Source organism: Camarhynchus parvulus, chromosome 1 (genome assembly GCF_901933205.1).
Source record: "Camarhynchus parvulus chromosome 1, STF_HiC, whole genome shotgun sequence".
NCBI lineage: Eukaryota > Metazoa > Chordata > Aves > Passeriformes > Thraupidae > Camarhynchus > Camarhynchus parvulus.
Genome location: NC_044571.1, coordinates 94,808,079 through 94,831,242, shown reverse-complemented (window position 1 = coordinate 94,831,242; position 23,164 = coordinate 94,808,079). Strand labels below are relative to the sequence as shown.

The 23,164-nt window shown below is 41.6% G+C and overlaps 1 protein-coding gene across 4 annotated transcripts; it reads right to left on the bottom strand.

The window, feature by feature from the left end:
- Window positions 1-3,797: 3,797 nt before the first annotated feature.
- Window positions 3,798-22,738, bottom strand: TTF2 (transcription termination factor 2). Of its 4 annotated transcripts, XM_030955949.1 has the most exons (24): window positions 22,598-22,738; window positions 22,403-22,514; window positions 22,108-22,194; window positions 20,390-20,456; window positions 18,966-19,922; window positions 17,949-18,075; window positions 16,938-17,120; window positions 16,562-16,719; window positions 15,830-15,874; window positions 15,622-15,703; window positions 15,207-15,320; window positions 14,135-14,285; window positions 13,350-13,455; window positions 12,175-12,365; window positions 11,134-11,287; window positions 10,248-10,339; window positions 9,442-9,524; window positions 8,838-8,977; window positions 7,906-8,076; window positions 7,272-7,330; window positions 6,232-6,385; window positions 6,047-6,129; window positions 5,001-5,075; window positions 3,798-4,155 (listed from the first exon to the last, which is right to left on the bottom strand). In XM_030955949.1, exons 1-24 carry the CDS (start codon window positions 22,623-22,625, stop codon window positions 4,011-4,013), a joined length of 3,564 nt encoding a protein of 1,187 aa, XP_030811809.1. In that variant the 5' UTR covers window positions 22,626-22,738; the 3' UTR covers window positions 3,798-4,010. The 4 variants fall into 4 exon arrangements, with proteins under 4 accessions (XP_030811809.1, XP_030811830.1, XP_030811819.1 ...); XM_030955970.1 differs by lacking the exon at window positions 15,207-15,320; XM_030955959.1 differs by lacking the exon at window positions 15,830-15,874.
- Window positions 22,739-23,164: the final 426 nt, after the last annotated feature.

The following is a 23,164-nucleotide window of genomic DNA, read 5'->3' as shown; positions in this document are numbered from 1 at the left end:
TATGTGCCTACACCTACATCTTCTTACACCACCAACCAAAAAAAGACAGCACCCACGTTTTTTTAATTGCTTACACAATTACTCAAGTGCCATCACAGATGCTTGCAGCTGAATGCTGAAGATCCTTCTAACACTATTGTTCCTGCACCACAGGAATACTTCGAATGGAGTTTTACAAAAAGCATACCATTGTAAAGTGCTCTACTAAATTACACAGGACAAATCACCTATCATTTGCCCAGCCACTGATTATTGCAATTAAGTCACACCACTATGCTGTCCCTGAAACCATCAAACAGTTGTACACCCTTAGAAGATCTTACTGTCTTTACTGATAGGTCTGAGAAAAAAGGTAAAGCTATTGTGACCTGGAAAGAGGACAATGGATGGCACACACTAGTGGGTCACAATAATGGGTCACCTCAGGTGCTTGAACTACCTGCTGTAACCATGGCTCTTCAACACTTTTCTCATGATCCCTTGAGCATTGTAACTGATTCTGCTTATGTTGCAAGACATCACACAGCGACTGGACCAAGCATAACTAAAGGAAATTGTTAAAAGCTTTGTAGCATGTCATCCAAGCCAGAAATGATCCTTACTACGTGTTGCATGTTTGGAGTCATACCAGCTTACCCAGTTTCATAGCAGAAGGTAATACCCAAGCTGATTTGCTAGCCAGTTCTGCCTGGATAGTGCTACAGCCCGATACACTGGCACAAGCAAGAGCATCACATGCTTTTTTTACCAAGGTGTTCAGGCCTTATAAAGACAGTTTTCATTATCAAATGCTGAGGCCTGCAATATTGTTAACACCTGTGCTGATTGTCAAGGCCGCACTGCATCATTACAGATAGGTGTAAATCCCCACGATCTGCAAGCCTTACAAGTTTGGTAAAAAGCTATCACCCATATTCCTGAATTTTACTGTCTGAAGTATGTTCATGTTTCTATAGACACCTTTTCATCTACTCTATATGTCTCAGTTCATTCAGGAGAAAAGGACTGTGATGTTATCGCACATTGGAGATTGGCCTTTACTGTCCTAGGCATTCTCCATCCTGAGGCATAGTAAAAATCCCCAAAGTAGAAAAGAGTAGAAGTCCATCTTGATTTAGGTGAAATGTACGTTTCTGTGTAAAGCCAAGGCCAAAGGGAAAGCTGCTTCAGTGAAAGACAAGAGATAAAGAGGAGACAGCGAAAGACAGATAAAGAGGAGACAGAAATGCTGCAGGAACAGGGCAGCTCGACCCAGAAACTTTTTCTGATAAAGAAGAACTAGCGGCGAATGTCACTGTGAAATTCGTAAAAATGAATATGTATGAACCTATTGTGAAATTATATGCATACGCATTTGAAAGGGGGATACAAGAAGGACTGGAGTTCACAGAGGTGCGCATGCCCTTTTAAGGAGAGCAATCTCCGCATGCATCCAGTGCTGTAATAAACATACCAGCTTTACAACTACCTAAAAGTTGTGGAGTTTTTCTCTTTCTCCGTGAAACAATACCATTAAAACTGATAACGGCCCTGCTTATATCTTGCAAAATGCTCATCAGTTCTTACAATTATGGGGCATGACACACGTCATCAGCATCCCTCGTTCCTCAACAGGCCAAGCTACTGTTGAACGTTGTCCTAGGTTACAATATTAAGATGTATTCTATTCCTATCCTCAAGAGCTGTTGAAACCAGGAGGGACATTGTTTTTTCCTTATCTCCTGTTAGTGGGCCCATCAATGCCTTTCTACATGACTCAGAGATAACTCCCTCCAGGAGCCATTTCTGTTTAATGGACCACCACATGACTCATAGAATGATAACAGCCTATTGTGAGATGCTCCGCCCAGTGGGGGAGGAGCTAAGCATCCTCACCTGGATAAAATCTGGCGTTTGGGACAGAGCAGTCAGTCCACTGGATTCCCAGAGGAACAGCTGTCTTTTCCACTGGATCTTCAGAGGAAGAATACACCCTTTCTATAGGATCACTGCTCCAACAGAACCACATCTGTCACTACAGGAGGACTGCAGCCACCAATCCAACTGGACTGCTACCAACACCCTGACCAACAGGGTGTCAGGTTGTAATCTGAATTTGTCAGTGGTTTATCTTCTGTATTATTGCATGTACTTTGGTTTTCTTTTCCTAATAAATTGTATTTTTGATTTGGAGTCTCACTAGTTTTGCTTTCAAACCAGAACAAACATGCCCATTGCACTCTAAAACATGTCCTTGAAAAACAAAAAGGGGGAATGAATGGTGAAAATCCATAAAGCACAGTAGCTAAAGCTCTGTACACATTGCATCACCTCAGCGTATTGCCAGACTCTCAAAATCCTGTTATCCTAAATCATTTCTTGTCATTGCAGTCCTCTAGTAACGTCGAGTTGCCCAAGCCCAAGGTATTGGTAAGGGATCTCATTACCAAGAAATGGGAAAGCCCCTGGGAACTTCGCACTTGGGGTTATGGATGTGCTTGTGTTTCTACAGATGCTGGTGTGCAATGGGAGGCTGCCCAAGGTGCGTACCCTGCACTAGGCCCTGATCTGGGTCTCAACTAGCAACATGCACCTGATGACCCCACAGCTGATGCTGTGGAACAGTAACAATGTTTGAATATCACTGCTCTAGTCATTGAATGATGTTAGTTCATACCCATTTACATAGATAACTATTCTAAGCTGTAACTGTGTTGATGAAATTATAATTTTTTTTTTAGAAATGTTAGAGAATACATTTTGTTAACTTTCTATTTACCCAGTTCAGCAGCAACAAAGGCCTTTGTTGGTTTAAATAAATTAGTTTGTTTTGTGACAAAAGGACTGACTGATATTTCCTTAAGTGCTAAGTTATAGATGTAAGTAGTATGTAATAAATTGCATTACAATGTCATACTGTTACTAATTCTCTTTTATCTGCTCATAGAAGACTTTTAAGTAGATCATTAGCTGGAAAAGTTAAGTTTCTCAACTTAGGTAAAGAACCTCATTCTATCTAAACTTGTTATTTTGTACCATCATAATTGTTTCATTTATTGTGCTGTGTCTGTTGTCTTGTTTGCAAAGGGCCCTGCAGAGGACAGCAGAGATCACCTTTAAAGTTGTCAAACAAAAAGGGGGAATTGTAGTGGTGGAACAGCAGGCCAAAGGCCTTACACACTGAACCCTGACTTGAGCTGACAGAAGCCATGAGAAAGCTGACAGCCCCTTGTGAGAACAGAATCCTGCAGCAGTGGAAAACAACCTGCTTTCCTGCTTTGTTCCCCGAGAAAAAAACTCTAGGATTGTGAAAAACACTAGCCACCTGTACTAACTGTTTTTGTAACTCTTAGGTAAAAAAATGAAACTATGTCACAAACAACTCTTTCTACATGTACACACCAGGGGACTGAGTGACCAATCAATATGGGGTAACAACTTGTTACTGCCCAAATCAGGGATAGACAAAGGTGTTCTTTAAAACTCTATATAAAGAGAGGCAGGAATAAACCAACACCTTCTTTTGCTCTATAAAAAGTGTATCCTGTGCCTTTCTTTAACGAGCTTAACAGCGATAGTATTCTTCTAAGTCCTTTCTTAATTTTGTTACTTAAAATTCTAAAAATGTATATAGTCTTAAAGAATCATGCTCAATTTTTTTCTCTTTCTTCATGCCCACACAACCTCACCATGCAACCTCTGAACTCCCCTACCTCACATTTGTTTCCCTTGTTCTTGTTTCACTTAGGCCTGTGCATCTCCCGTCCTGGAAACAAGAGTGTTCTAAGTAGAAGGCATTCAGAGAAAACCAAGAACCATTTGTTTCAAAACAATACCTTAAAACTTTATTAACTTTTGTATAAATCATCAATATTAAAACTAGCTATTGGAGTTGATAACTTTCCAGAACAGTTACAAAAATGTAGTTGTTTGTTCAAAATAAACGACCACCTCAGAACAGAAGCCTTATGATGAAATCTGCAGTTACTCACAGCTATAAATTACTTTCTGTTGGGTACTGCAAATGATAATTAGATGCCAAAGAGAATTTTGAGGTCAGCCAGAGTGAGCTTAGTGAAGGTTTCTCCTTTGCCTGACAGAACCTGCTGGGCAAGACCTTTCTTCCTCTTCTGGAGTTGTAGGATCTTTTCTTCTACCGTTCCTTCACAGACAAACCTAAAAAAAAAAAATTAAAGAGGAGAAAACAAATCCGCACCATCTCAAGTGCTACGACAAAAAATGTCAGTATTATACAAACACTTCCCCAGCACATTTCAAAAGAGTCATCTTACTTAGAAATTAACAATTAGCCAATTATGTGACTGACAAAATATTTTCCTCCTATTTTGTCTCAAACCAAGACAACCTCTGAACAGAAAACAGCTATCCTCATAACCAACCACGACAGCATTTCAAATATAAGTCTGATGCACTTCAGGTCTCAACTTTGGTCATCTGAAGTAACAGCAATTGTGTGACAAAATCCTGTAATTACTGCAAGATAACTGATGGTACCTATTATACAAAGAACATTGTACCCAAAAGAACATTTTAGATTCAAGTCTTTGAATGTGCTGTGCATTTACGATAACTAATTTAATCTTTCAGTACTTAGTTACAGATGCTTTTTATAAAAGTCAACTTTGCCACTTAATAGAAATGCTTTATGTGTTTTTTATTAGTGATACTAGAAATGTTCAGGCTTAGGGATCACAGTGAAAAAATCTCCACTCAATTAAGAGAAATCTTTTGGTGCCCAAACTGTTCTCAGGAATGAACAGGACATTCCCAATAATCCACAGGCTGAAAAACAAGAAACCCTGCTAGCTGTCAGGACAGCAACATGCATGCAAGTGCCACACAGAACACATGAAAACATGTTTATCTCACTGCCCAAATCTCAATGCCACTGTCAGACCTTGTGTCTAGCTGTAAGTAGAGAAAACAAGGTCTCGTCTCACTGACTAAAGCCAGACAGTATATAAGCAGCAGCTCCTCCTTCTGCTAAGTAAAATGCTGACCTGTGTATCACAACATCCTTCTTCTGCCCTACTCGGTAAATGCGGTCACATGCCTGGTCCTCCAGAGCAGGATTCCTAAAAGGTAATTAAAAAAAAAAAAACAAAACAGTTTACTCATTTTCCTGCCTCCAGGGAATCCTGTTTTCTTCCTCTGTAGAACTAAAACTGCTCCCAGGCTACCTCAGGTTTACCAGCTTGATGGCCAGCCTTCACCCTGACTGTACTTCCCTTTGCCCTGGGAAAGCCAACTGCATGACTGAGACCACTGGTCCATGTAGCCCCAAGCCTGGCCAACAGCTGCTACTCAGAGAAAGCTGAGTAGGTGGTAAGGAAAGAGAGTGAAGCAAAAAGGCAAACCCCAGTGAAAAAGGCCATCACTCAGGAATATTTACATAAGAGGTGGGTCCATCTTATAAAGTTACAGGGAATACTTGTTGGTGTAACCTCCATATTGTAGAAGCATCTCCTTAATGCTACTATTTAGCAGTTGGTTTTGTATGAGAAACATTTAGTTTGCTTTTTAAGTTCTCATGAGTAACCTTTAGTTTAAAAAACCTGCGATTGTTCCTTTGATGAGACAACACAAATATCAGGAGCTTGCACACACTCTTCTCATATGTAAAACCCAAAGGTACTCTAGCTGTGCCCAGTTACTGACTACACTCAACACCACTGATTTGTTTCAAGCCAAACTGCCTGTAGGCATTACTGCACCATTTCTATTACTGCAAGAAATTAAGCCAGGGACTGCCAAGTCCCCGGCAGCATTTTGTGATACAGAGCTGCATACCTGGATTGCTGTTATATTCCTCTATTTTTTCTTGTCCCTACAGTACTGTGTTTCAGGGCAGCGAGCACTGGATTGACAAATCAGTATCTCGGATGAAGGCCACAGTAAAAACACTTTTCCCCAACTAACCACTAACCCCAACTATAAGCTAAACACCTCCCGCCTAACCCAGTTGCATCAAACATTACATCCAGTGACAAAGCAAGCAGCATGCCCTACATATCCTCTACAAGATGGAATTTGTATTTCTCTTTACCAGTGCATGTCAAGGAGAAAGAGATGGTTTCCTCCAGTCAAGTTCAGGCCAACGCCTCCAGCCAGCAACGAGACCAACATTACCTTCAAAGGCCAAAAGAGAGTTAAGGAACCTGTTTACAACCACTGAGTCAGACATCACAACTGCTCACAGCTTCACACTACTTCCCTGCCCTGAATGCATACCTGAGGCCCTTTGGGATTGTTATTGAACTCTTCCACCACATCCATCCTCTGTTTGGGATTGACAGAGCCATCCACTGTGGCATACTTCAGCCCCAGCCGCTGCAGGTGCACAGCTACAACTTTGAGCATGCTCGTCCACTGAGAGACAACCACGCTGGAGAGAGAACAGGGAGTTCACAACCAGCACTCGGTACTGGAACAGTTTGGTCATTGCAGTGTCTCACCCAAGGGGACACAACAATTCAGGCACTCTTCCCCACTGCAAACTGGAGCCAAGCCACTTCCCAATTCAGAAATAGAGGTGTAGTGGTAGAACTTACTGTGAAAGACTAATAACCAATCAACTTCATATAAATTAAGTCTATAACTTTCACCTCTATTTTTGGATTTTACATTTTCACCTCCCAACCACAAACCTGAGTCACAACACAGCTTTTTATGAAAATTACAAAAATCAATACCAACACCAAATTAAGATTCACTATAGCCTCTCACTCTCCAGTTTGTTGGACTAAACAGTTTGTGAGGCAGTAATTTGTTCAATAGTTTCTTGAAAGGGAACAAAAGCAATGTTGGTTCTTATGAAGTATTCCCATTCTTATGAAGGGAATACTTTTTGGAAAAGACTGGAAAAAAGCTTTCTATAGGTCCTCTGATCAATGCATTCCTTTATCTCTACCAGGTTCAGTTTTAATCTCTACTTTAGTCCTCCACTTCTTTTGGTTGTAGGGTGGGCAAATACTTCTCATCACAACAAAATTATTCCCAATCCTACTTCTGGAGAATAGTCTTCCTGGGCCTCAAGGCCTGAGACTTCTCGCACATTCCCTTATGTTTACACTTATCTCTATCTTAAACTCCTCTCTTTTGTCTTAGACTTTTTTTTCCCTCAAGACTTATGTTCAACTATTGCAGTACTGACACCATTTTATCATACCATGAGGTTTGTATTCAATTATTTTAAGCTATTTCTGCTGTTGTCAAGAAACAATGTGCTTCTCTCAATCACTATGAATAAAGAAAAGGACATGGTTGCTAACCTTTTATGAGGCTCTGGGTGACTCTGAATAGTTTTCAATTCGGCCAAGAGTTGAGCTATCTGCAGGAAAAAAAAAAATCCCAAACATTAGTCTGCTTGCTCTCATAATCCAGCTCATGCTTGGATATTCTTTATTAAAAGTAGAAAGTGATCAAAATAGCTTTTCAACTGAAATTTCTCCTGTGTTTAGAGTTTGAAGAGATTTTAATAGTCATTGGTAAGAACACTCCCCCCACAGAAAACAGGGCCAGGAAATCAAATCATACAAGCCTGTCTTACAGATTCCAGCCTTCCTGTGGGAAGTTATTGCAACCTCTCCTCTTGTTGCCACCCCTTTTTTCTTGCTCATCACAAGCACCTTGATCTCACATACAAGCTCTTCTGAGCTTCTGGGAATCCAGTGGTTAAGATTTTCACTTACAGTTTTTTAGCAGTCACATTCTCACAGCTTTACTAAAAGTACCGCTCAACATGTGAGAAGCTGGAGTTCCCAGAAGGGGCTCAGCAGGCTATCAACCTATTCATCTGATTTCATCTCAATTGGCAACTTAGCCTGATCTGCAATTACCATTTAAGAAGCAAAGTGCTGAAATTCAAGCTTCTCAAGGAAGGTAAGAATGACACAACCAGAATACCTTGGTGCTCTCCCTGGTGATGTCAAAGATATCTGTTTGAAAAGCTGTGCCATTGAGGTAGACTGTTGACTTGGAATCAGGAGTCTGGAGCTCAGACAGTGTCAAAGCACCAAGCTGTTCCTCAATGGAGAGTGCAAGGCCTTCACTGTTGAAGTTAACTTGATCCAGAGCCTGTGGGAAGAAAGGAAAATAATAAGAGATCACAGTCAAGTCTGAGATCAAATTCAGTACTGATCCAGTCAGCACAGTATCTGCTGAGGACACTGGCTTTGAAGGATGCTATGCAATATGAAGACAGAACAATTAAGAAACACTACTGGATCAAACAGTTCCTTTGGACCTTTATTCTGCCCCAATAGGGACAGTGTATGGAAAGCATGTGAGCTTAGCCATTTCCTGTGGTCCAGTCTCCTCAGACTCCCCCTGTGCCTCAGCATTTAACAACTGCAGGATTACAGATGTTAGCACATAAATTCCTGCCTGTTCCCCTAACAGCTGAACTCTCTCTACAGCTGCTATCTATCTATCTATACATATATATATAGTTCAGAGCCGAGAACTCCTGAAAGATTAGCCTGCTTCATGCAGGGCAACCTCAAAGCACTGACAGAGCTCTCCAATACAAAAGCCCTTGGAACAGGCTACACTTGTGCACTTTTCAAGAGACTAGGTTAAGATTAAGACTTTTTTACCAATAAAATTCTAGTTCCCTTTTTGTCTGAATAAAGGTATTTCCAAAGACACAGCTGCCCATATAAGTTATGCTGGGGAACTCTTCAGTAGAAGGTAAGCCCATCTAAAACATCTTGGGCTTCAAAACAGAGAGTCATACTCGCATAGCTAAGAGAAACAAAGGTGTAACCAAGCCTGCTAACTTGCATAAACACTTTAAAAAACCCCACAAAACCCCCACACCACTACAATGCAATTACCACTTTCAGTAAGGAGAGATGGCAGCAGCACTGACGGAGTCTCAAGAGCATGGACAAGACATGGACAGTACTTGAGACCTGGGAGGCACTTTGTGAGCCTGCTAGAAATTCCTTTTGACTGACTCCAAACTCTTGTGCAACTGCCAAGGAAGGAAGACAAAACATCAAGAGCTCTCGGAAGCATTTCTGAGCACTGCCCATCCACCTCCAGGAAGAAGTTCACAAAGAGGAGTCAAGAATGAGCAGGCAAGCAAATACCTGATTTAACATAGGAACTCATCAACCCCCAATTTAAGTTAAAAAGGGAAAAAAAGATAACAACACAAGTCAGAGTATGATATACCATACACTAATGCTAACATGTGTTATCTGAGCAACTAGACCTTTATTTCAAAAGAAATTTTAGGCCCAGAAGGGTTAAGAGATTTTCCCAGAGCCACAACAACGAGAACACACTTAGAATACTAAGCTATAAGTCTTTGTAACACAAGGAGAGCATTTTCTGAACAACTTCTAAGTCCTGACCCCAGGTCTGTTCCCCCTTCTGAGCTGTGCACTTAAGAGCCACTTCTGAAAATGTTTTTAGGGGAGGGCATGCTCAAACCTTTCTCAAAGGGGTTACCACCATCATACTCTCTGTCTTCATTTTTCTGCTCTTGTCTCTTTAGGTATGACTGTAGTGTTGACCTGTAAAAAAGACAAAGACACTGGGATTCACAGCAAGAAAAAAGGCAAGAGGGACCTGAGCTTAGCAAGCTGATGATGCATTAAGGTAAGGAAGGTTTCATTAATCATTCAGTCACAAAAATGATCACAAAAAAACCCCCCAGTCTTGTTTAACCTGAGTATGATCAAAACCAAAGATGCATTTTGTAAGTTGCAAGAGAAAGCAAGTCTGCCTTTTGAGTATGAGAACACTTTTAAATCCGTATTTAAAAGGAAGGGGAAATCTTTACAGTGAGACTGCTGAAAGAGCCTAGGAGAACACAAAGTGATGTTGGCTTGCATTACAGCTATCTGGAGAGGCCAGCATAATTTCTAACTGTACAAGAATCACAGAGAAAAGATGAAAATTCTCTCATTTACAGGTGCTCACACATCATCATTTAAGAACTACTTGTTGCAATTTCAAGGTTTTGGAGTCTTGAAATCAGTGAGATTAAGTGTAAGGCTAGAATACAAAGCTCATATAAGGCATGAATATATGGGAGAAAAGAAATTAATCAGTTTTGCCTGCTACCTGAACAAGCAGTGTATTTTCAAACACATTAGACAGATAAATCAGAAGGGAAAAAAAATTAACAGGAATTTATCCAAAAGCTCTCCTCATCTGAAGTGAATGTCTCCTCTAATTTCCATATCACTAAGAAACAAACCCACAAAATACCATATCTCTATCCACATTCATACCTGGATCTTGCAAAGAGCACATTGTACACAGATTGCTCCTCTGCTGTAAGTTTTAACTGATGCAACTGCGTCCTACGCTGGGGCAGAGATACCTGAAGTGAAAATTCACAGGATCAGATGTAAGTCTTAAGAGCATCACAAACAGCAGCAATCCAAGATTTAACACAACAAACACTCTACATCTCAGAAGATAGCTGTTCACTAAAGCCAAATGTATTAACGCAGTTATGACAAAACAGACACTCACAGAATTCCAAGGAGCCTGGTTAACACTCACAATAAAATCTTTATTCCAGCTCATCCAATAACAAGTTCATACTATGTATGGACTGCTCAACAACTACCACAAAGGGATACATTTTTTTGTTGTAAAGTACCTTATTTCCCCTTTCAAAATCAGACAGTACACTAAAACTATACCTTTTAAAGGCTTAAGACATACCTATGACTAATATCCCATCCAACAGACTGTTTGTAAAAAGCAATGCAGAAAGCCAATGCTCCAGCACACATGAGGTCCATTTGACATGTGGCAGCTTGGGTTCTCAGACCTAGGCTAGTCCAGTGATCTAGACTAACTTTCCACTAAGTGGCCATCTATATGCAATTACTTGGCATATTTTTGTCTGATATAAATAATATGTGATTTATTTTGGTCTGATATAAATAATATGTGATTTATAACTGAAAGGTTTCATTATTTTCTTTAATTCTGCTTTCTGGATAAGCAACCAAATCATCCCACAGACATTTGCTTCTCTTGCTCAAGAGGCTGCAGCAGATGGGAAACCCCACCCATTAACAAATTTATGCATGTAAACAACTAACTGTCTGCTGTAAGGAAACAATGGAATGATGGTATAGTTTTGGAGGGTAAAGTTCTTACCAGGGGCTTGCCAGCTGAATCCAGTTGGTCCTTTGTTCTCTGCAGTAAGAGGCTCCTGGTTAAGAGGCTTAGCCTCTCCCCTCCCTTCCTTGTGTTGTTATCTACCTGGTACTTCCAAACTTTGTATTCATCAAAAGGAGAGCAACGTAGAAACCTGTGACAGGAAGGAAAGAGACTTCATACCAAGGGAAGAAGAGTTCTTCACTTACTCTGGAGTGACCAGAACCAAATTTCTTGCTAACAAAACCATTTCCAAATGCCATAACTGCATGACCAAGGAGCAGTAATTCATTTCCAGTGTAATGGTGGTGATAACTTGTTTGCTTACATGTCCTACCATCACTAATACTTTAAGTACCTCTTTCTGATTCTGTACCCATCAATTCCTCTTAGCCCATTATGTTGCAAGCATCACCAGCAAACAAAGGACACCCAGATGCACTTGCCAAAAAGCATATTCATCGGTTATTTCAAAATAGCAAACTTCTTACTTGACAGTTAATTTCAATTATCCAAAATTAATTTCAAATGCAAGTTCTCTCTGGTTCTACAACACTATTTGTAACCTTTCCTCCCTCAGCAATGAGGAGCACCTGTTTATCATTGTTCAGAGAATCCAAAGTTTTCACTCTTTCCTTCAATGCCCTCATAGCACAACACTCCAAGAAGGTCCTCACAGGATGCCCTGGTAACAACAGGGATTAACTCAAAAAACATCTGTTCATTAAAATTGGTTTTGTGCATACTCATCCTGAAGATAAAGGAGATCCAAGGTAATTTCCCCTTTGTTCTCCATGGAGGCAGAAAAGCTACATGCAACAGCAGACACATGGTCAGACTTTTGCAACCCCTACCACAGCCTTTGCAATCCATTAATATAACTAATCCTACTACCTAATGGTGCTAACCATTAATATAACTAATCCTACTACTCCACATATCTTAGAGACATCTCAAACTTAGAAACAACTTCAGCACTTCATCAGAGAAGAATTACTAAAACTGGATCCCTGCCCATGTGGTCACGTGCAGCCAGCTCACCTCAGGAGAGAGTACATGTCCAGCAAGTTGTTCTGTATTGGCGTCCCAGTGACAGCCCATCTGGCACTGGCTCTCAATTTGCACACAGCTATAGAGGTTTGAACCCGTGGGTTTTTAATATTGTGAGCTTCATCCAATATAATTCGAGCCCAAGCTACCCTGAGCAAAGGGGAACAGAGAGATGATCCACTCTGAAAGAAAAAGCAGACTATAATCTGAATCAAAACCTAGGTTCTCTAAGGAGGCACAAGCAAACACATTTTTCCAGCACAAAGTATTTTTGTGATGTTAGTCAGCAGCAGTTTGTGTTCTTACTGTCATGTAAGAAATGGTCCCCAAAAATCATCTCTTTAAAGCTTCCACGTGTAAAGTTTATAAGCCAAAAACTAACTTATTTGCCTGATCTCAATAACAATTTCTAGTATTTTGTTCGTTTTCTTGCTTTTAATGTTTTATCTTATAACGTTATTGTTTCAAGAGGTGTTTCATATCAGTAAAGTTTTGCTATGCTGAAATGAAGGACCACATATAATTATTCTGATCTCTCAAAATTTTATAGATGCCACCTAGAAATTTCAGAAAATTCCAAGTCCTGTTTTCTTCAAGAGCTACATCTAGAGCTGGGCAGAGAGATAGGAGACAGCAAGAGACTTCCTCTACACTGTGTAGTCATTTCAGTCAGCACTCAGCAATCACATCGTTATTTTCATAGCCCAGCCAGCACACTGCTGTTTCTTCAAGGCAGCATGGAAGCTGCCTCAGTCTCAGTTCAGACTGACCCAGAGCTTGAGGTTTCTGGTAGTTTGGGGTGGCATTAGCGCTTCAAGCAACAAACAGAAGATTCTACTACTCCTTCACCTCAAAAGGAGAATGAGATTCATCACTGCATTCTTGAAATTACTTCTTAAGACATTTCAACTGTCTGAATTCAATGTAACATATTCTATAATTCTACAGAACATATATATTTGTGAATATATCTGTTCTTGCTCCACTTCACAGCACTTCCTCTCATCACTTTGCTTTTACAAAAATAATCAACAGCAGCTTATGAAAAAAAAATAAATCAAGTTGCTGCTCACTGTAGCACATACAAGGCCCTACTTCAAACAACAATGGTTTGTAACACCTCAGAACAAAACTTTAAGGCAATTTCCTATTGACATTCTTCTCACCTCCACATCATGGTCCTGAGCAGGGACTTCCCCCTCCTCTTTGGTTGTGGGAATCTCCTTGGAGAGAAGGCTGTAGGTTGTGACAACAACATCATATCCAGAAAGCCTGAATTAAAAGAAAGTAGTAATCAGGAACAAAAGCAAATAAGAACTTTTTTTGCAAGAGAGACTAAATGCATGCTGAAGAATGCATTTAAGAACAACAGTGCTGCATGAGCTGAAACTGAGTTTTACAGAAAATTGAGCTTCATTGCAGTTAAACAGGAAAAACATATTGTCCCCATTTTAAGGATACTGGAAGTAGACACATCAAGCTCAAGATGACAGGAAAAGCCCATTGATCAGAATGCACATCACATGGCATGAGCCGTACTTAGAGCCTGGTACCCAGGAATACTGCTCAGCATGGCCTGATGAGGTCTAGAAAATACACTGAATTACACATATCACTGATAAAAAATACAACTACCAAGCACAAGCATGGAAGAAACTGCCATTGACAATCTTTACAAACAAGAGATCTTTTGGAGAATATACACCTTTTTTTTGCTATCAAAAGCAACAACAGCCTCCACCAGAACCACTGAGCATGGGCACAGGCCATAAACGTTTTACTAAATACACCTTGATAGCACACATCAGTCTGACTTTCTGGACCTTCCACATTTTAATACTTCACATTCTTCCATCATTCTACATCCACTTTCATTTCAATTTTGATAAACAACGTCTCTTGCTACATCGTATTTTGTTTTTCTTGGTCATATTTATGGTTTAGCACTTACACCTCTGCATGCTTATCTCGATTTGCCCCGTGGTACAGACAGACCCTCAGTCTGCCAAAGACCACACGTCTCTCAATCTCTTTCTTCCAGTGATGGATCAAGGATGCAGGACAAATAACTAAAGTGCCATTGGAAGGGATAACAGTGAAGTCTAAAAGAAAATATTGCAGACAGGTTTCAATGTCTTCACATTAGACTAGAACAAAGACAGAATTTTTGGAAATTAGCAATTGAGAAGAGTGTCCAACCAATTCCATAAGGATACAGACAGTACAAACTGTGGACACAGAAGCGATACTCTTAAAAAAAGCACTAACATCCCCAGTGTCTGTGGACAAGATAAAAGTGATCTTTGGGGGAGAGTTGGAAAGAAAAAAGATCAGTTACAGAGAGGTGAGCAGTAACTATTTGAAGTCCCTATGAAAACTACGCATATGTTTAAAAAACTGTGAAATCTTTTGCAAACCCAGCATATCACTCTCTACAACTTCCTGAAAGGTAGTTGTAGTCCAAGCAGCAATGTAGAGAACAAGAGGTCACAGTCTCAAGTTGCATCAAGGGAAATACAGGTTAGATATTAGGAAGAAGTTTTTCATGCAAAGAGTGATAAAGCACTGGAATGGTCTGTCCAGGGAGGTGGTGGCGTCACCATGTCTGGATGTGTCAAAAAAAAAGAGTGGATGTGGCACTCAGTGCCATGATTTAGTTGAGGTGTCAGGGAACAGGTTGGACTCGATGACCTTGAAGGTCTCTTCCAACCTTGTGATTCTGTGATATCCTGGCTTTAACTATTTCAGGAAATCAGTAAAAAAAAAAAAAACAACCGCCAAACAATATAAAGTAATGAGCTGGAAAATCCTACACATCCAATGGGAGACAAAAATGACCCTGATCAGAGAAAGGCCATGTAAGGAGGCACAGTACAATTTAGCCAAATTAAAGCTTCCTGCAGAAGGAATATGAGCACAGATACAGTGTGTTGCTCTACAACCCCTTAACCTATAATGCTTTAGGCATTTCAGATGGAACTTCATCATAATGTATATGCTGTAGAATGGAAAAAATTCTGTACCATTTTTGGATAACCATATTTCTAATGTCTCCTTTCTTTTCTCTGTCTTCAGCTGCTTCTGGGCCAGAATGAGAGCAATCATGGTTAGAGTCTTCCCTAAGCCCATGTCATCCGCTGCAAAAAGATGCACACAAGTTATCACCTGCAGAAATGAGCCCCCTTGGATCTACACTGAGTGAAATACTACAAAAGAAAGCGTCCTGGGGAACCCAGTAAATCAAAAATACACAGATGAAAATGTCAGGGTATGATTTAGTAATTGGTTAATACCTATACTTGGTAATAGGGCACAGAAAACAAGCCCTTTTGACATGTCTACAAAATAACCAGTTATTGGCCTCCAAGTAAGTTACATGCAAAACTTTGCTGCCATAGATCTGCCCCACAAAATCCACTTTGCCATTCTGTTGCTCACCCAGAATTCCTCCACACGGCCTCTGACTCTCTCTCCAGAGGAGCCATGAGAGCGCCTGTTTCTGGTGCTGCAGCAGTGGGACCTGAGGGGGTGAGTGAGACAGAGGATTTGAAGGAAATACCTGGCAAAATTTAGACACTTCTGCTTCCTGTACCAATTGCCATGTTCAACTGTTTTACTACAATCCTACTAAAAGGAGTTTACCTACCTGATCTTTTTCCACAAGGGCTGGGATACCCAAGGTAAGCAACTTCTGCAGACAGGAGGTAAGCAGTGCCATATGTGAGTCTTCCTAATGTTTCCTGCACTAACCAGCCTAATGCCTCAGAGTGCTCTCAGAGAGCAGATAACGATGGCTTGTTCAGCGGGAAAATCCACCCCAGATTGCCTTGCTTACAACAGCTACCACTGTCAAGGAAAGGGATTGAGAACGCTTCCCCTTTTCTCACCGAGTCTAAGACCCCCTACAGACTCTTAAAACAGGAAGAGGGACTACATACTACCATCACAGGACATTCAGTGGCCTTCCCCACCACTGAAAAGGTCCCAAGACAATGTGACAAGTGACACAACATATATGCATCTACACACCATCCTGTAGAGGCACATGCCTTTGTTCCAATACCTTGTATATAACCTCAAACAGATCAGAACTACTCCAGAGTCCATCACATTCCATGAACATAATCACCTGCAAACCTTTTTTGAAAGATTATTTCTTATAGCACCTCAGGAAGAACGAAAAATTAAGTTCTCAGCCTGTTCCTCACACCTCTGTTCTGCCAGTCACATACACACAACATGGATGGAACTAAATAGAGTATCTCCTTCCAGCAGGATGCAAAGTATGTCAAAGTGGGAAGGAAGGAATGCTCTAGAGTACCACTCAGATGATGTGATTCATTCATCAGCATGACAGCTTCCATCCTTGCCAACCCACCTTCAGTCCAGGGGGATCTTCAGCTGCTGTCTCCTCTGTTGGACAGGATTCTAGAGATTTGTGAAGATGATTAATAGCCTCAAAGGTGGCACTGTGTATAGCCCTGATTCGGTCTTCTGTCATTCTTCCCCCATACAGATTCTGCACACCAACACTCACTGCAAAAATACAGTACCAGAGATGTGTTTACAAAGCTAACTTTCCCAAACAGATCTTTCACCCCAGAGATTGACTTCAGTGGCTACAGATGCCTGAGGGGCAGTATGCAGCAACAAAACAGGCTTAGTACTCTCCCACGTACCCACAAGTTGCAGGATTGTTTCAGAAATAGTACTTAACTGGGTTCTCTGTAATAGCAAAGTCTTTCTATACTTACTTCTAAAACTTTGGCCACTGGAACCCAAAGTAGCAGCAGCTGAGAGGCGACTCTGTGAGCCTGCAGAGGCCTTTGCTGTAGGATCCTGAAGCAGGAGAGGTGCTATCGACTTTGTACCACCTGGCCTGCTAACTGGGTTAGATAAAGACTCTTCACAGCAGCTGCTGTTTGTGCTATTCTGCCCTTAAGGAGAAAGCAATCACAGGTGAAAAAGGTTGGACAGTGAATCTCAAGAGCCTTGCTCTACAGCCCAGACAAGAGCCTTCATTTTGCCCAACAGTCTGCTTGCAAAACACTATGAAGTTTAACAGCAGATTACCACATCACCTGAGCTACTGCAACCACAAACATGTGCTCTCAGCCTGCTGCTGTGACAGGCAATGTGCCCAGTTGCAGCCTCAGTATGTGGTTTACAGCAACACAGTGAATTCTGCAGCTGTGATCAGAGTAGTGCAAACAAGGTCAGTTTTGCACCCTGTTCCCAGATAATTTATTAATATTGAAGCCGTGTCTCTCGTCAATGTTTTGGACACAAAAACTATATATCCAAGAACAAATGGGCCAAGAGAGCTCATGACCTTTTCTCTCTCAGGAATGGCACCCTGGAAGCTGCTCATTTTGAATCTGGTAATTGGAATATTCAGTGACAACAACATGCATGAACAACACAGATTCATAATGCAACAGAGGGAGTGAACATTTCATTGGCATGTTCTCATAGAGATTCCTGTCTCAGTCATGTAGCCAAAGCTGGAAACCTAGATCCTAAGGGTGGGAGGAAATTCCCTTGGGAAGCCAGTACATTACAGAGGAAACATTCGAGTTGCTCCGTTCATCAGCTCCCAGACACGTACTTTGCAATTAACAATTTTCCTCTTTCGTAAATCTCAACAGACAAACGTTTTATAGACCACAGGCCATATATAAGTATATGCTAGGCTTCTTACATATTAACAACTATTTTAAGACAAACTATTTTGTAAACTTCTGGAGAAAAAAAAAAAGCCCTACCTTTTTCACTAGTATCTGCTGTTGAAATGTCAAGAGCACTGAGTGCAGCTTCCAAATCCTGCACTTGCTTTAATAAGCGCTCCCCTTTATCTGGCAGCATCCGAACATTCACTGTAGCCAATGTACTCTGCAAAAAAGAAAGAAACCAAAACTTGAGTGTGGTCACCAAGCTCTCTACCAACACAGAACAATCAGGTCAGAAGTCTAAAAAGAACTAATCCTATCCCATTTTAATTTGCTTTTAGATACTGTTCTGTAGTCTCCAAAAGCTTTCAAGTGCCATTCAGTGCAATTGAACAGTCTTTTAGCAGAAACCATTAGGTTTCTCTGGAAAACTAACAATTAGTGTTTCTTTAGAAAATATGGAAGGACACAGGAATTCCTCCTTTTTATGAAACAGGCAGTCAGGTGAGTCAGACAATCTTAACATCTCTCAAAACATCTAAAACATTTAACCCACTTGCACCTTTCTCTCTGTGCTTGCACAAGCAACAGTTCTGACTTTATTTCAAAGTTCTATTCTCAACTCCAGACAAAAACGGGGGGGGGGGGGTCATAATGAAAACTGTAAAACATAGTGATTGGCAACTTTTGGGAAGAAAAAAAAAGCAAACAGGCAGGTAGTTTATTTCACCCCAGTGTAAGCTTTCACAGCTAAATCACTCCTACTGCACAAGGCCAAGAGACAGCCATGTTATTTACAAAGGTTAAACTGGCTGTGCACTATTCCATTTTATGCAAATTATATTCAGGGTAAAAGGCAGTTTTGACCCTCAGGTGGGTCAAAACTGAGCATCCCCAAAGGCAGAAGACTGTACTACCATCGAAGTTATTGATTTGTATCTGCTTATTACAACCAGTCTGTACAAAGGCTGAATTGCCTTCCATGCCACATCTTCCTAAACCCCATTTTGAGTTTCGGCTGTGAGGAGACATATTCTGATGCCTCTCATGAGTAACAGAAATCACCTTGAAAACAGAACAATAAAACCTCCAAATAATAGGTGCAATAATGACCTTTTTCTGTTTCAGCTGGAGTAGAAGACGGTTATGAAGCACTGTAGGGTCCTGGGGTCCTTCCATGTGATATGATGCCGCTGCTCCTGGTAAAGGTGTCCCCTGCACACTCTTTCCTGATTTTCCTGAAGAAATCTCAACTGATTTCTCAGGTTTACTTTCAACTGATGAGGAACAAACAAATTGTTCTTTATCATTATCACTGGCAGAGGCTTCACCAGGAGACTGTGGCAGCCCTGGCCCGAGTTGTGCCTTGGGCAGCTCTGCCTCTGCCCTTCCCCTCAGGGCAGCACAATCTGATGCTGACTGTGCTCCCGCTGGGGAAGGGGCATCTTCCTTAGACATTGGTGTCATTTCACCATTCTTCTGACCATTGCAATCTTTCTTTCTTGTGTCTTTATCCCTACAACTTTTTAAGCTTTTTTCTCCAAGCTGCTCCTCTCCTGGAGGCTTGGTACTCGTACTTTGCTTTCCAAGACTTAGTGGTAAGAGTTTTGATCTTGTGCCTGGCTCCTTGTCCACACAATCAGAAGGCTTCTTGGATTCCCTGGCACTGCCACCATATTTCTCTTCCTCTGAAAGTGTATTTTTCTCTTTCCTGGTCTCAGAAAGGCAAAGTTTGGATTCAGACACTGTAGTCTCCTGAAGTTCTGGGTCACTTTTACTTCCTGTGGATGATTTCTTTTTATTTTTGAGCTCTTCCAGAGGTACTGTCTCTATGGAGGAATCAGAGGTCAATTTCTTTTCTTTATGTGATACCAGCACACTCTCATTCTCTGCTTTAGCTCCTTTTGCTTTAATTTCCTCTCCATTTCTTTGCTTCATTTGTTTCCAGGATGATGGTGCATGATTCTCATCTAGCACTTTGAATGGATTTCTTTGGCTAGTGGGATTGAAGAAAGGTACTGTTCTGGGCTGGGATTCCAAGGGGTTTGACACTTTGGTAGCTTTTGGATCCTGCAATATGTACATGGCAGTAAATGCTAATGTACAAATTATTAAAGCCTGTTAATAACACACAAAACCTTATCACCTCAAGCAAGACTTCATCCTCTACCAAGGTCATCTTTCCTATCATTCTAACAGAATCAGGGTAACATTTCATAAGAAATCCAAAACAAAAGCTGGTTTTCTACTTTTTTGGCAATTCCCATTGTTTTTTGGGATCAAGTCCCAGTAGCACAATCTCTAGAAAAAAGCTCTAGAAATCAAATCCAAGCTTCTTCTAAGACTGAAGAATACTGAGTACTTCACACAACTTAGAAGAAAGAGAAATCTCCTCTAGAGGACAGCAGGCCTGATACACTTCTTAGCTGGAAAATATAAAATCTCCCACTAAGTAGTTTCAGAGGTGATTATGGTACACGGAATGTAAAGCCATGCCAGAGTAAGGCGACACTATAATACGAACAAAACACTCTTACCTGCCACGGGAAGCTTCCACACCATTTCTTCCCATTCAACTTACTCTTAAGGCATCGGTAAAACAACCTACCAAGGATTAAAACAAGATTTCAATCCCAGGAGCCAATGAAGAAGTGACACCAGCAAGGAGGGTTATTTACAGACCACGAACAAGACGGGGCAGCACTCTGGAAAGTGCCTCGAGCTGTTTATTTTTCAGCATCAGTCTCATTACATCATTATGACAACGGGAAGATGCTAGCAGCTCACAGTCCAGGCAGCAGGCCAGAAAACTTAATGTTACAATATACTTTATAAGCTTCTTGACCAATCACACAAAGCAAAAGCATATTGACAGTAGTTCTATCCAACCACTATAAGCACACGTTTAGTTAAAACAATGCTTGCTTGTTTCAAATACAATACCTGTTTGTAAGAGACAATGGACAGAGCTCCATTCTTAAGCTTTAACCTTCCTAATATCTTGCTAGATAAACTTTCTGCAGCTTAGAGAGCTATTCAGACAAGCATTAATATACAAGCTTATTGTTCTATTTGCCCTTGCCTTTTCTACAGTTTAAATAATTTTTCTGCTGACCTATCTCATAACTGTTGCTTTAGCTCTATTCACAATTCTGCTGTATCTGAGGCCTGCCTTTTGCAGCTTTCCCAAAATCCTCTAATTTTATAGATTCCCACAAAGAAGCTCTAAGCATTATTTTAAAAGTACTTTGCACCAAAAACATCACAGACAAGTTCTACAAGTCTGTAGTTTATATTCAGACCTTTGCATAACAAAAGGCTGTGAACACTGGCAACAGAGCTTTTTACAGGAGTAGTGTTCTCTGAATAAAGATTCCTAGGGTTTGAGGTTTTTCTAAATTTTAGCAATATAAGACTAACTGCTCAGGCAAAAATACTGTCTATGTTTAAAGCCTTAGAAGCATCTTATGATTTCAAGGTGCAAGGAGACAACTCTTCTTTTAGTTACACTGCACAGGCTACCTCATCTTTATAACAACTCTTTTTTTAAACTAGCCGCCAACCAAGATTGCTGCAAGTACTTTATCAGAGCTAACATTGAGGAATTTGATGCTGAGTTTGGATGAATCCAATCACAGAGCCATGTTAAATTCTGTTAAAAACAAACATTATCTGATGACCCAGGTTTATATTATTGGATGTAACTGCTAATAAAAGTGGCAAACATTTGGAAGCAGGGTAAGTGAAGGCCCCAGGGCTCAAAGACTCTCTTCAATTCTAGAAGGAAACTGCAAGTTCTCTCTGGTTCTCCAACACCATTTGTTTCAACATGTGCAATAAACCACTGTTTTCACTTTGAATGATTGGTAGTTCAACTCTCTCACTTGTTCATAAATAATAAAGAGAGCTAAGAGCCTCCTGATTCTAAGAATAACAATCTTTATTTTTAAGAGGCAGCATCCTACAAAGTAGGGCTTCAAAGATGCCATAAAAATGAGATACTCTAAATAATGGGCCTCCTTTCCCACAGAACATAGGTACAGCTTAGGTGGACGTTAAATCCTCATTACAGAAAAACTACTTAATCACAGGATTCAAGTTTTTCTGACGTAAATGACTAAACGACCATTAGTCAGAATCAGTTTGAGAACGCAATATTTTAAGCACTGAACATACGAAAAAGAAGGGAAAAGGAGCACAGGTTTTACCCGTTTGAAGGCAGACATTCGGTTTTTTAAAAATTTGAGGAACTTACTGGTATTCACCTCTGTCCGGCTGCTGAACCAGGACTTGCAGCTCCACCACGCACCCCTCATGGATCAAGCACTGAGAAGCAGGAACCCTGAAGGGAGGAAAGGAGAAGCGGAAGAATACAGTCAAGACGAACTGCCCAGGAAAATGCCACCGCAAAGCAATCACTTGCGACAAAACAAAGGCTACGTAAGAAAACAAGTTTGAGATTGCTCACAAAGCAGTGAACTTCCCTCAGGACAGCCAAGTGTGTCCCCTGTCGCATCGTCCCCCTCCTGCCGCCCCTGCCCTGCACCTACGGCGCTGGGAGGACGAAGCCGCAGGCAGCGGGGCCCTGCGTGCCGCACACGTAGAAGCTCTTCCCTTTGTTGGGGCCATCGCGGACGCCCGTTTTCAGGAAGCAGAGGGACCCTGCGGAACGGAAAAGAACGGAACTGGTCAGGCCGAGCCCCCCATACACCGCCCCTCATGGAGGCCCCCGGGCCGCCCCTCACCGTGCTCGGAGCACAGCACGGCCTCCATGGCCGGGCGGCACGGCCGCGCCCGCCTTTCGAACCGGCCAATCCCGCCGGGCTGGCGCTCCCACCAATCAGTGCGGGGCAGGGGTGGGGCAGCCAATCGCCGCTGCGCTGTGCTCTCCTCGCGCCCCCGAGGGCCGGAACAGGCGGGAGGGGAGATGCTAAGGGGGCGCGGCCGCACGGCAAGGGGCGTGGTCTTGTGGGGGTGGCCTCGGGCCCCGCCCCGGTGGTGCGCCCGGCGCGGCCGCGCTCCCAAAGGCCGCGCGGTGGGGAGGGAGCTGTGCTCCACCTGGGACACGTCCCTGTCCTGGAAACGGCTCTAGCTGCCGCGCCTGACAGCATCATCCCGCCAGCTGGACACACGTTTAAAAGTAAAATACTTAAAGGTGAATGTAAGTTGAAATAATAGTACAAACACCACAGACCATCAGGAACTTGAAAGAAACTGGTTTTTTTTCTCTTCTGTATTTAAGACGGGAATACAGTTTTACAAAACGTGTGCATTTCTCAATTACTGCTTTTGTTAATGACAACTCCAGTAAG

Excerpts from the sequence above, each read along its gene's own strand:
- TTF2 (XM_030955949.1), bottom strand. The coding sequence starts at position 22,625 with ATGGAGGCCGTGCTGTGCTCCGAGCACG. Across the intron at positions 22,515-22,597 it reads CGTGCTGTGCTCCGAGCACG|GGTCCCTCTGCTTCCTGAAA; the intron begins GTGAGGGGCGGC and ends TCCGTTCCGCAG. Across the intron at positions 16,720-16,937 it reads CAGTGGCCAAAGTTTTAGAA|TGAGTGTTGGTGTGCAGAAT; the intron begins GTAAGTATAGAA and ends GTATTTTTGCAG.